General features: G+C 55.5%; 1 protein-coding gene across 3 annotated transcripts in view; it reads left to right on the top strand.

Annotated features, from left to right (window-relative positions):
• Positions 1-2,545: 2,545 nt before the first annotated feature.
• Positions 2,546-13,021, top strand: part of SLC43A2 (solute carrier family 43 member 2) — a 28,085-nt gene continuing 17,609 nt past the window's right edge. For 2 of the 3 annotated variants that reach the window (XM_081844002.1, XM_081844004.1), the window contains exons 1-3: positions 2,546-2,645; positions 6,267-6,499; positions 11,156-11,405. In XM_081844002.1, coding sequence (XP_081700128.1) covers positions 6,340-6,499; positions 11,156-11,405 — 410 coding nt within the window. In that variant the 5' untranslated portion in view covers positions 2,546-2,645; positions 6,267-6,339. Of the gene's footprint in view, positions 2,646-3,168; positions 3,192-6,266; positions 6,500-11,155; positions 11,406-13,021 lie in introns of those variants that run through there. The other variant, XM_081844003.1, reaches the window with a different exon arrangement.

Genomic DNA, 13,021 nt, shown 5'->3' with positions numbered 1-13,021 from the left:
TTGTAAAGCACTCTCCCAAAATATTTACAGAGCAAGGATAGCTGTGGCCACAAGGGGGTGCTGCTGCCACTGGCAACAGACCAGCCTCACCTGGCAAGAGGGTGCTTCAGATTAGGCACCCAATAGCACCCTCCAACCCCACAAAGTCTGCTAATCTGAGAGAGTGTGACACCACTCAGATCACGCTGGACACCGCCTCCTATCCCAGAGGAACCGCCTGTCCACAGCACCGCTGCCTTGGCTTCTGTGCCTTCTTTGGCAATCCCTCGTAGCCAAAGAAGATTGACTTCCATAAACACGGTTTTAACAATGAGTCCGTAAGTGACTGTGGAGGCCAATTCTGGATCCACACAGTGGGGACAGTGGTTTCCGGGCGGGAGTTGATCATGGTGTGGATTTGCCAAGTGTGCCTTCCTCTTAGCACGTTTCTCCCTTGCGTCCTGAGTTTGAGTCTTCAAATCTCGTGACACCTTTGATAGAGGCTGTTCTCCAATTGGAGCGTTTGCAGGCCACTGTTTCCCAATTGTTGGTGTTTATACTGTTTTATAAGATTTGTCTCCAGAGAGTCTTTAAACCTCTTTTGTTGTCCACCGGTATTTTGCTTTCTATTCTTAAGTTGGGAATAGAGTAGTTGCTTTGGAAGACGATAATCAGGCACCCGAACAACATGACCAGTCCAACAAAGTTGATGTTGAAGAATCATTGCTTTGACATGGGTGATCTTTGCTTCTTCCAGTGCACTGACATTAGATCATCTATCTTCCCAGGTGATGTGTAAATTTTTTGGGAGACACTGTTGATGGAATCTTTTGAGGAGTTGGAAATGGTGTTTATAAGTAGTCCATGTTTCACAAGTGGTAGTACTAGCATGTCAGGACGGAGCTGAGCATCATCCATGAGCCTTGAAGGCAAGACCTTGTGCCTGGAGCCAGCCTGCAGAGATGCTTCACCCCAGAAACTCCTCGCAGTGCCCTGAGACTAAGAGTGGAGGACAGTTTGCCAATTAGGTTGGTTCACCTGCCACTGCAAAGGATGTTTCAGAGTGTCAAGCAAGGCCTTCACCCCCAACTCTTCCCATTTGTGCAAAGGGGAAAATTTAAGCAATAATTTATATGCCACCCATCTGACTGGCTTGTCCCAGCCACTCTGAAAGACTTCCTCCCACTTTTTCTCCTGGTTGTTGCCCATCTCTGCTAAAACTACCAGGAGTTGTTCTGCGGCAAGCAGGCCCCTTGGCTGTGGGCTGAGCTGCTCTTTCTGCCTCGTGAGCCCCAATGGCCACCCCAGCAGCTTGGAGGGCAGCCCCTTCAGGCTCATGCCAACCAGAGCTTGGCATGGAGGTGGGCAGGGAGGACACCAAACCCAGAGGCCCACCCCCACTCCTTGCATAAGCACAAACTATGCTTGGGGGGCAAGGAGGGACCGCACCTTTGCAGCCTTTCCAGGGGACACCCAAAGAGCATCGTTTCTTGGCCTCCAGGCGCAGGAATTCTTTGCTTTCCATTCCCGCAAGAAAGGCCGGCTGATCCTGGGAGCAAAGCAACCCAGTCACACGACGCTGGACGTCAGGCAGGGCTGGCTCAGACCTTGGGGAGGGGGTCTTCTCTGTGGCAGCCCCCAAGTGGTGGACCCCACCCCATCCTACAGCTGAAGAGTACGTCCCTCTTTCCCCTGGCCTCTGCGGTGCGTTTTCAGCCCCCTGCATTCATAGAAGTGTAGACTTGGAAGGGACCCCAGGGGTCATCCAGTCCAGCCCCCTGCGACTCCTCTTGTGGGAATCTGATTTCACTCTTTTGATGAGGGTGGGTAATAAATGCAATGACATTCCTAACAGTAATAACCACAAGGCAAACAATCCCGCCCTGGGTGGCCTGGTGCTGGCTGGGAGGGTGGGGGGTGGGGAGCCGTGGCAGCGACCCCCAACTGCAGGAGAGGGCCAGGGCTCCCCAGGCAGGGCGGCCAAGAGGGAGACGCTGCCCGGGAGCCCCGCCGCCCTTTCCTTCGGACCGAGGGAGGGCCGGAGGGAGCCGCTTCGGGCCGGGCAAAGGCCCCCCCCCCGCCTCCGGCGACGACCTCCGGGGCGCCCGCGGGCGGCGCCACGAACCTCAAGTCCCGGCCGGCCGCGGCTGCGCTGCTTGGCCGTTCCTTCCTCCTCCGCGAAGTGCGCGGCTCTCGCGGCATCCTCCTCCTCCCCCTCCCCCTCCCCGGGGCCCCGGCAGGCAGGCACCCCCCCCCCCCGGACTCGCCGCCCCTGCGCCCCCTCGCCGGCAGCGCGCAGAAGCCGGGCCCGGGCGCGCGGCAGCCAGGTGAGTCTCGGGCGGGCGGGCGGGCGGAGGGCCGGTGGCCTCGCGGCGAGGCCCGCTTCCCCCGGCCCCCCTCCGGGGCCTGGGCGGCGCGCCGGGAGAGCCACTCTGCGCCTGGCCAGAGGCACCCTTGTCCCGCGGGGCGGCCGGCGGCGAGGAGCGGAGCGAGCTCCCGGTCGCCGGGCGGGCGCGGCCTGATTGGTCCCCGGCCTGTTTCTAGCTGCGCCGCCGCCAATCAGCGCCCCGCCTTGTTTGGCTCCTCCGGCCGCATAAAAGGCGCGGAGCCGCTGCCGGCCCGGCCCAGGAAAGCAGCGGCGGAGCAGCAGGAGCCGCGGCGGGCAGGTGAGCGAGCCGCGGGAGGCCGGCTGCGCCCGGGGACGCGGAGGGGCGCTGCCCCCGCTGGCCCTCCCCGAGCCGGGCGCCGCGCCGCTCTCCTCCGGGGGATCCGCGCGAGTCCGTCCCCCTCGGGACCCCGGAGCCCCCTCGCCGCGCTCTCCCCATCTGGCTTCGGGATGAGGTGGGACCCCCGTCCCGGACTCGACTCCCAGGCTGGGGAGCCGGTGGGGGGGTGGCCCTGCCCTAAGCAGCGTCTCTTGGGGGGTGTCCTGGTGGAAAGGGGGTGCCCCCTTGTTTGCTAATGGGGAGGAGAGAGGAGCCTTGCCGAGCGAGCATCTCTTTGGGCGGGGGGGGGCATCGGGGTCCTTTCCTGGCGCCCCCCAAGCAGGACGCGAAGGCAGCAGCCTTCCCCTGATCAGGCATGTGATCTTCAGCGGTCCACTGCCTTAGCACATGGAGGCTTTACTTCGTTCTCCTGGCTGATTGCGCTCGATGCATCTAGTTTCTGTCGAATTCATCTTATCTTGGCAGCTATTGCCGCATCTTGTGATGGTGAGTTCCAGAGTTTTTGGGTGCCGTGTGCGAAGAAGTCCCTTCTCTTGGATTGTCCTAATCTCCTGCTCTTCTGCCTTCATTGTGTGGCCCCTGCGGGAGGGGAAACTTTTATCTCTCCACACCAGGAATAATCTTGCACACCTCTGTGATCTCTCTTCTTATCTTTTCTCTAAACTAAAAAGACCCAAAAGCAGCATTGCCTCATAGGGGAGTCTGTCCATTCCCTGGATCAGTTTGGCGGCACGCTTATGAACCTTTGCCAACTCTGCAATTTTCTTTCTTTCTTTCTTTCTTTCTTTCTTTCTTTCTTTCTTTCTTTCTTTCTTTCTTTCTTTCTTTCTTTCTTTCTTTCTAGCTCCCAGATCTGTGCGGCTGCACCACAGCTCTCTCTGCCTTGCCTAATAATTTCCCGTTTTTAACTGCAGCTGCATGCTGAGGGCTCTTTTTCTCTGCTTCGAAATAGTTGTCTCCGGGTGCAATTTGGATTGGGGCCATTTTGCTGTGTGGGGGGTGGTGGTGGGGTTTAACCTAGTTGCACAATTGGGTAATTTTAGACTCCTAACTTCATGGTCTTATGGGAGCCCCCCACAATTTAGGAAGCAACATGCATTACTTACTCAGAATTAGGATGGGGGCTCTATTCTGCTGACTGGGCTTTGGGTTCCCAGTGCCCCACTGATTAACCCTTCCCACACTTTAAACCACCCACCTCCTTTGCTCCGCAAGCTTCTATTAGCTGTGGAGAGGTGCTCCGGATATTTCTTAAATGACCACAGCCAGTTCATACCCCATCAGAAGACAGATAGATAAACTTTGTTCGCATTAGCCAACGGCCATAGCAACATAAAACAAGCAATATATACAATTAAAAAGACAACAGTGGGTAAAAAGGGCATTCAAATGACCAAGATTATCATTCAGATGGTGGCCCATCAGAATTTCACCCCCCACCCAATAAACGTGGACCACAGAAAACCACACTTGTATTTGAAAGTCCATTTTGGAGAGATCCTTCTGGAAATCCTTGGAAATTCCTCTTTCGTTTTTATCCACCCTAGATAATTTGGTACCATCAGCAGACTTGGCCACCTCTCTGTTCACCCCCAACTCCTGGTCGCATGTTAAAAAGCACAACTCCCCATATTGGGTGGAAGAAAATCTTTGCCTGCCTCCAGGGGCTCATTTTCCATGGTTTTTACCCCTGTATTCAGAAGTTGGTTTAGCACCGCTTTCAAAACTTATTTTTACCTGTTTCTGTGATGTGTTTGTAAACTGTCTTGAAATGCATGTAAAAGTCAAGTGACTTTTTAATTATAATTAAATAACAGTGATCCTTGGAGGACACCCCCACCCCCCGCTTTCTTCCCCCTTCCATTGTGAGAACTCCCCATTTATTATTCCCTCCTGTTGTTTATCTGGAAGAGGAACCTTCCTCTTAATCCTATCACTGCAGAGTTTACTTTGTGGAGATGTTTTGGGAAGTCCAGGGGTATCATGTTTGCTGGATGACCCTTATCGGTGTGCTTGTTGACACTTTGAGAACACCCAGCGCCTGGCCTCTCTTTTGCAGGAGCTGCCAGGTGAGACTTGCTCCTCCTATGCTTCAGCAATGCTCTCCGGGGCTGCAATTCCTGGTTCTTTTAAAGTTTCCTTGGCTCCCTTCCACTTTTCCAATACGCTGCATATCTTTGCTAAAAGTTCACCCGTCCCAGGCAAACGCCCTTTGACCCCACAGTCTGGCTTCTTAATTCATAACTTGCCACTGGAATTTTCTGTCCCCTCTGTCTTGCCTTGGCTGTTGCCTCCTCCTCTGAGCCAAGAGAAGGGGAAACGCCAACAGGTACAGGGTGAGGAGTCACTTACACGGATCATGGCCTTGGACTGAGCCACCCACAGATCGCCTGACATGGAGCCCCATGGAGATCCTTGGTCCTCAGTCCTGGGCGGGGGGGGGCACCTGTCTCTGCCACCAAGTGCCCCCTCCTCTCCGCCAAAAGGCTTCGGGGATGGAGAGCTTAATTGAGCTGGGGGGCTGCTCCCAGTGGCCCCCCAGGGAGCTTCAAGGGGCTGCTTCTTGCAGCATTTCTGGCTGGTTTTACAAGGTGGGTGAGTCCAGAAAGAGAGAGGATGAATTATTATTATCTTTATTTTGGCTGTGTATACCCTGCTTTTAAAATGCTTCCAAATTAAGAGGGGGTGGGTGGGGAATTCACAACAGCACAACAAAACACAGATCGAAAATAAATCCTGTTAAACAAATATTAAAGAAGCAGAAAAGGGCACCAGAGGAGACAGAGTGGAAGAAAAGATAGGAAACCACCTGTCTGATATGCCTGGGAGATGAGAAGGGGGGGGAGTTACCTGGAAGCCCCCCCAATCCGCTTCCCCAGTCAGTCATCCCCCACCCCAGGAGTTTTCATCAGAGAAATGGCTTAGTCAAGTGGGGGTTGATCAGGACTTTTCAGGGTCCTGCTTCCCTTCTCTGCCACTGGGGCTGGAGGATAACTCAGTTTATTTCAGTTACAGATAGGTAGCCGTGTTGGTCTGCCATAGTCAAAACAAAACAAATTCCTTCCAGTAGCACCTTAAAGACCAACTAAGTCAGTTCTTGGTATAACCAAGAACTGACTTAGTAGTATCTTGGTATAACCAAGATACCAAGAACTGACTTAGTTGGTCTTTAAGGTGCTACTGGAAGGAATTTGTTCAGTTTATTTCGCACCCCACAAAAAGTTGCTTCCTTCTGCTGAATCTGGATTCTGCTTAATTTTCAAAGCCCAATTAAAACTTGACAGAACTTTGCACTCCCTGACCTAGAATTTAACGCTGTGCCCCCCCCCCGTGATGTTTTGTAATGTGGTGCTTCTCCCTCATCCTCTGCCCCCCCTCAATGTAAGCGGCTACTAGTACTATTCATGGTGGCCGGGCAGGCGTGTGTGTTGAAGGTCTTGTATCTTCTTGGTCTTCCTCCTCTCACCACTTAGAGGTGTGATTGGGACCTGCTCCTGTGGCTCCAGACCCCTTGGGAGCTCTCCCAGGGCCAAAGCATTTACCGCTTTCTGTTTCTTGCAGCTTGGAGGAGCCCACGTGAAGAAGGCCCCGCTTGCCTCCCGCCGTCCTCGCCTTCGCCCTCTTCACCGTCGTCATGGCTCCCACTCTGGCCACGGCCCACCGGCGGCGTTGGTGGATGGCCTGCACGGCCGTGGTGGAAAACCTCTTCTTCTCTGCCGTCCTCCTGGGCTGGGGCTCCCTCCTCATCATGCTCAAGTCCGAGGGCTTCTACTCCTACTTGTGCCCCCCACCAGGTAAGGGGAGAAATGGCTTCCCAGCTGTCCTGGGAGGGCGCATGTGCTGCTGGAGGGGGGAGGCGCCTATGCCACCAGGTTGGGATTCTGGCCAGAGCTGACCTTGCTGCCTCCCTCTGCATTTGCCAGGCAGGCCTTGGGAACAGACTTCCATTCCTGGCCAGCTCGAGCTGCTTCTCAGCCAGCTCAACTGGACACAGCATTTGCAGGCCAGGCTGGAAGCTGGCCTTGGAAAGGGGCGTGTCTGTGCGTGTCCAAGTGCCATGCTCTGTGCTGGATGAGGGGCAGGGGGGGCGGGGTGGAGAATGAGCCACAGGATGGCCAGTGGGAGAAGCAGACCCTCTCTCTAAACTGAGTTTGGAAGGATTTCCTTTCACCCCAGGTAGGCAGGAGTGAGTGGTTTAGAGTGGTAGTAGGAGTGTCCCCTGAGCATCCCCACATGCCACATATTTTCCCCCTTCCTGAAGGGATTTACAGTATCTGAAGCAGGCAAAGCCTGTGGCTCTCCAGAGGCTGCTGAACTACAACTCCCATCAGCCCCAGCAAACGTGGCCAATGGCCAGGAGAGCTGCAACTCGCCAGCGTTTCCCACAGCCCACCTCTCAAGCCCTTGAGGGATTTGGCGCCCTGGGCCTGGGCTTCTCGTAGGCTGTAATGCCCCCTTGCCCACTGGGCCAGTCACTGCCAGGAAATTGCCCCCCCCCGTACACCCCCACCCCCAGGACTGAGTGGCCCCCAGTGTGGCACAGCAGGATCTCCTATCTCTCTTCTCTCTCTCCCCGTTTGCTGGCTGCCTTTCCTAGCTTCCCAGGCTCTGCTCTAGGCGCTTGCCTTGCAACATCTAATGATTAGCTTGTAAATGGATCTAGATGATTGCCAAAGATTAACAGCTGCGAGCAGAGTGGGGGGGGGGATGAAGCAAACACTGGAGCAACTAGGTGGACTCTGTTGCTGCTCCCCTCCTGCGAAGGCTGGAGCAGACCTTACTGGCCAGGAGAGATTTATTTAAAACAGCATCTTCTCCTTCCCCCTCCCCACCTTGGCTGCTTACATATTTGCTGACGGCCTTAAAGCTTATCAGAAGACTTCTGCTAATCTGCAGAAAAAATGCCTTGTGTTGCAATTGGAAAAAGGTGCTGCCATTTATTGCTCAGTAATGACCGAGGAGACATTTCCGGTTTAGGGTGGTGGAGTTCAGTAGTTTTGGACTCTGGAATTAGTGGTCTTGTGCCCCTCCCTGCCTAGGGAACGTCAGGCCTAAGACAACCTTGCTGTGCCTGCTCCCCACCCCACCCCTTCTGGGCTCGGGCCCTGGCCTCTCTCCTGCCCCTGGTGGTGCCACGACTCCTGCAGGTGGCCTCTGATGATGATGGGCTAGTGGGGCAATCCTGCTGCCTTTTGGACCAGGAGTTGAGTTGGTGGGCAGGCAAACAGACTGGCCTTTGCTATCTCAGGGCTGTCCTTGGTCCCCGTCCTTGGCAGCAACAGTTGTAAGAGGAGGCAGAAGCAGCATCCAAATAAGTCTGTTGAAGTGTGCATGCACACGAAAGCTCATACCTAGAACTAACTTAGTTGGTCTTTAAGGTGCTACTGGAAGGAATTTTTTGTTGGAAGCTGGCAGCCTCCTGGGGCTCTTGCGGGTGCCCAGCCTTGTGTGTGTGTGTCCTCTTTGTTGCTCCGTCCGGCTTGGTCAGGACTGCCCTTTGCATGCCAAGTCAGTCTTTCACTGGGTCTGAAGAGATGCCCCATCCAGGGCCAGGCAGAGGTTTGGTGGAGAGCAAGAGGCCCAGGGCGGTCCCTCAAGGGATGACTCTGCTCCCGGCTGGTTTCCTGCCCTCTGAGGCTGCTTCTGCTTTGGCTCCCGGAGGCAGGAAACAGGCTCCCTTTGCCAGAAAAGAGAAACTGAGATTGCTGAGTCAAGGCAGCCAAGGCACAGGGCAGGAGGGGTGGAGTCCAGAGGGCAAGGGTCAAGGTGTGGGGTCACAGCCAAAGGGAGCCCCATTTCTCGGCTGGGACTCTGGTGTGGGGCTGTTCTGCAAGGCACATGGCTCCTTGTGAGATCTTCAGCCTCCTCTGTGGCAGGAGGGACTCTGGACCCTCCAGAATGGGTGCTGGCTTCTCACCCTCACCCCCAGAGGGGAGCTTCTACCTAGAGAGAAGGGACCCTACCCCCCCCAAAACCTGACCCACCCGCTCCTTCTACTCTGCCCCAGTCTTAATCGGTTGCCCCACTAACCTGTTGCCCTAGTAACCTGTTGAGCCAGCATCTTCTCCCTGCTGACTCTGCTTCCCTTATCTGCTTTTATCTGGGTGTCTAGGGCTGCTGCTGCTGCTGCTGCTGCTGCTGCTGCTGCTGCTGCTGCTGCTGCTGCTGCTGTTTCTGCCTGCGTTTTCCTTCCAGAGTGGAGCTGAAGCTTGGGGGGGGGGGAAGAGAAGGGTCTTGCTCTGTGCAAATCCTGTGTCTGCTCTCGCTCCGCCCTTCCCTCCCTGGCCAGACGGCTGAGATCACCCTGTTCTCCTTCAGTTTCCTGGGTTAATGAATGTCAAAGAGGCTGCCTGGAGGCTGCAGCCTGGCCTGCCTGGATTGCGGCTGGGGGACATTCTGTTTGTGGGGTGGGGAGGAAAAGGGCACAAGCTTGAGTTGCAAGTAGGAAGCTGCCTCCGAACTCTCGGCAGGCTGTTTGTTGATCCAGCCAGCTCAGGTTTATTGCCTTCCCCGGCTTCCAGAGTCTCAGCGCTAAGCCCTCTGCATCACCTGCTACCTGAGATCCTCTTAGCTGCAGGATGATGGAGAGTGAACATCCTGGTGCCTTCAGAATGCAGAGTGGGGAGCTGTTCATGGGGGGGGGCACTCTGGTGTGTCCTCCCCCCCGCAACCAGAGTATTTTTCATTGAAGTCACCCGCTGGAACTTGGCTCCAACTTCTCCACCTGTTGTTGTCATTATTTAAAAGAAGTCTGTGGTGGTTTGTACTTGCGTGTAGCCTGAGTCACACCCACCCAGGACTCCTGGGAGAGCTTGAGCAGCCTTGGGGCAGAGGGAACCCCTCTCTGGGGGACAGGGAGCCAGTTAAGCCACAATGGCTGTGCACCCCCTCCCCTCTTGGAAGCAGTAAATGCACCCCACTAATGCCTGTTGCTGGGAACCATGAGTGGGGCTGTTTGGGGCACCTGGCTGGGAGCTGTGGGCCTCCAGGGGCCCGATCCAACTGCTGCTCAGGGCTCTCCTTATGCTTCTATGCAGAAAGTATGAAATAAGTGGGTTGCAGGGGAAGAGGACTGAGGAGTAGACACCCCCAAGGAGATTCCTGGTTGGGCCTGGGGCTAACGAATGAGGGATAACAAGCCAGGGCTGAGCACGGAGGCGGCACCACCAGTGAAAGACCACCAAAGGGCCCAGACTGGATTGGGTGGGATTAAAAATGGCAGCCAAGCTCCTGCACAAATGGGGCCTGCAGCGAAATGTTGCTGTGTAGGGAGTGTTCCTGTTCAGACCCCCACCTTGGCTCCAGAGAGCTGTCCCCACCAGCCCAGTTTGGCCCGCAGGTCCTTGGGCTGATCATCCTCCATGCCCTCGATGCCCTCAGGTCCATGCCAGGTAGGAGTGCCTGTCACCTGAGCCGGGGCTTCTCAAGGGCATGGCAAAGTGTCCCCTGCCGGAATCTGTGTTTCCACTACAAACAGTCCCCTGTTTGTGGTGAGGCAGCTGCTCCTGCAAAGCCAGTCGTGTGCTCAACTGGTAACTGGCGTGACTGAGCTGCAGCCGAGGGAGCTCAGGTCACAGGCAGCCTCCAACTGGCAGCCCCCCTCCCTTGCTGTGGTTTTCTCTTAACCCCCTCCCCCCCCCCAGTTTGGCAGAGTCTGTCCTTCCCCCTCCACCTGTTTCCTGCTTCTCCCTCTCAGTCAAGAGGACCCCCCCCCAGGCCCTGCATGCTTGAGCTGCTCTGCGGGTGCCCAGGTGAGGGAGCGTGTCTGTGAGTTTAGTTAATATTTGCACAGAGCCATTGGCAATAGAGGCCTCCCTCGTTGGGGTGGGGGAAAGGGGTGGGTGGGCATTAGCCAGCTGTTGGGTTTGAAATGCTTCTGAGCAAGGGGTGTGTGGGTGTTGTGCTTCTCTGAGCTCACAGCTGCAGCAGCAGCAGCAGCACTTCCCAGATTGGGTGATTGAACAGAGTCTGTCCATATTGCTCAGTATTTCCCACACTGGCCGGCAGCAGCTCCCCACAGCTACAGGCAGAGAAGGGTCTCTTGCCTGGGGAAGGGCTGTAGCTCAGGGGCAGCAGACAATCCTGGGTTCAATCCCCGCTGAAGTCCCCAGGTGGGGTTGGGGAAGATTCCCTGCCTGAAACGCTGGAGAGCTGTTGCAGCCAGTGTAGGCAGCACTGAACTAGACTGACCAAGGGTCTGACTTTGTGTAAGGCCTCTAGCTCCCTTTGTTCCTGTGCCCAGCAGATGTTCTACCACTGAGCTCTGGTCCCTCTCTATATGTGCCTGGAGAGCCTTTGCTGCCAGTCCGTGCAGATTATATTGAGCTAGGTGGGTCGCTGGATGGCTTTCTGCTACAGCCGCCCTGTTAGTCCCAAAGGGCCCTGAGAGGCTGAGCTTCCTTCTGCAACAGCGGCTGCTGCCTGGGCTGACCTCCCTCGTCTCCCTCCAGAGAACTCCACCAGCTTGGCGCACACCAGTCCCGCCAACTCCTCCCTGGCGATGGGCAACCGGACGCTGGCAGCAGCCTTGGCGGCCCCAGAGCCCGAGGTGCGCATGAACGGCTGGCTGATCTGCAAGGAGCAGGATGAGATGCTGAACCTCGCCTTCACCGTGGGCTCCTTCCTGCTCAGCGCTATCACTCTGCCCCTGGGCATTGTCATGGACAAGTATGGCCCCCGAAAGCTGCGGCTGCTGGGAAGGTGAGGCTGGGGGCTGTCTTGCAAGGGTTCTCTCCCCCCCCCCCCGGGCATCAGACCAGGCCTGCTGAGTCCAAGCTGGAGGTTTCCTGAATCAAAGCAGAACTGGTCCTTAGCGCATGGTGGGTGTTTGTGGGTGTTTGTGATTTGTGTGTGTGTGTGTGTTTGTTTGTGTGTGTGTTTGTGTGTGTGCGTGTGTGTGTTTGTGTGTGTGTGTGTGTGTTTTTGTGTGTGTGTGTGTGTGTGTGTGTGTGTGTGTGTGTGTGTGTGTGTTTGCGTGTGTTTGCCCTTGCCTGAGCCTTTGCTTTGCCCCCAACTGCAGGAGGCAGTGACAGCCAGCAGCTGGGATGGCTTTAGAAGAGGATAAGGGGAAAGTGGGCTGGAATGCCGGTGGCCAGGGTGGCTGTGTGCTGCCTTTTGCTGGGTGAGGCTGTCTGCCTCTGAGTACCAGTTGCTAGGAGTCTCTGTTGCACTCAAGCCCTGTTATGGGGCTTCCCTTGGGGGCGCCTGGATGGTCCCTGTGAGGACAGGATGTGACCAGGCGGGTCCCCTTTGGCCTGTTCCAGCTCCTTCTGACATTCATAAAGAGAACATAAAGAGCAGCCTGCAGGATCAGGCCCATGGCCCATCCAGCCCCGCATCTTGCTCTCTCAGGGGCCAACCCGCTGCCCTGCAAGAGTCCCACAAACAGCCTTTGTGCACCAGAGTCTTCTCCCCTCCTGTGATTTCCAGTAACTGGTACAGTGGTGCCTCGCAAGACGAAATTAATTCGTTCCGCGAGTTTTTTCGTCTTGCGATTTTTTCGTCTTGCGAAGCACGGACTTTGGAAAAGCTTCAAAAATCACCAAAGTCTTCAAAAACCTCAAAAAAGGCTACCACACCACGTGCTGTGAGTTGCTCCTCGAAGTGAATGCACGGTTTTAAGAAAAAGGAAACAAACTTGCAAGACAAAGGAAACAAAATTGCAAGACGTTTTCGTCTTGCAAAGCAAGCCCATAGGGAAATCCGTCTTGCGAAGCAACTCAAAAAACGAAAAACTCTTTCGTTTTGCGAGTTTTTCGTCTTACGAGGCATTCGTCTTGCGAGGTACCACTGTATTTGGAAACAGGACTGCCTGGCCTAGCACCTGGGACTCCAGATTTTTGGGGAGTGGGATTAAAGGCAAAGAGCAGAGCTCTTGAGATTCCTAAGTGGCCTGGGGCGGGGGTGGGGAGAACCACCGTCGCTGCTTGGTCTGCAGAGGTGAGGAAGCAGTCCTGCTCATCCCCGGGCTGTGGGAAGCTCCACCTGCTGATGTCTGCAGGTCAGACTGCTCTTAAAAGCGCAGGAGCAAACCAATGGTAAAAAGCTGGCCCATCTCTGCAGCAGAAGAGGGGGAGCGTCCTTCTCATAGAATCATAGAATCATAGAGTTGGAAGAGACCACAAGGGCCATCGAGTCCAACCCCCTGCCAAGCAGGAAACACCACCAGAGCACTCCTGACATATGGTTGTCAAGCCTCTGCTTAAAGACCTCCAAAGAAGGAGACTCCACCACACTCCTTGGCAGCAAATTCCACTGTCAAACAGCTCTTACTGTCAGGAAGTTCTTCCTAATGTTTAGGCAGAATCAAACATTCT

This window comes from Podarcis erhardii (assembly GCF_964252035.2).
Source record: "Podarcis erhardii genome assembly, chromosome: 16".
Taxonomy (NCBI): Eukaryota; Metazoa; Chordata; class Lepidosauria; order Squamata; family Lacertidae; genus Podarcis; species Podarcis erhardii.
The sequence above is the reverse complement of the archived record's forward strand: the minus strand, read 5'-3'. Positions and strand labels throughout refer to the sequence as shown.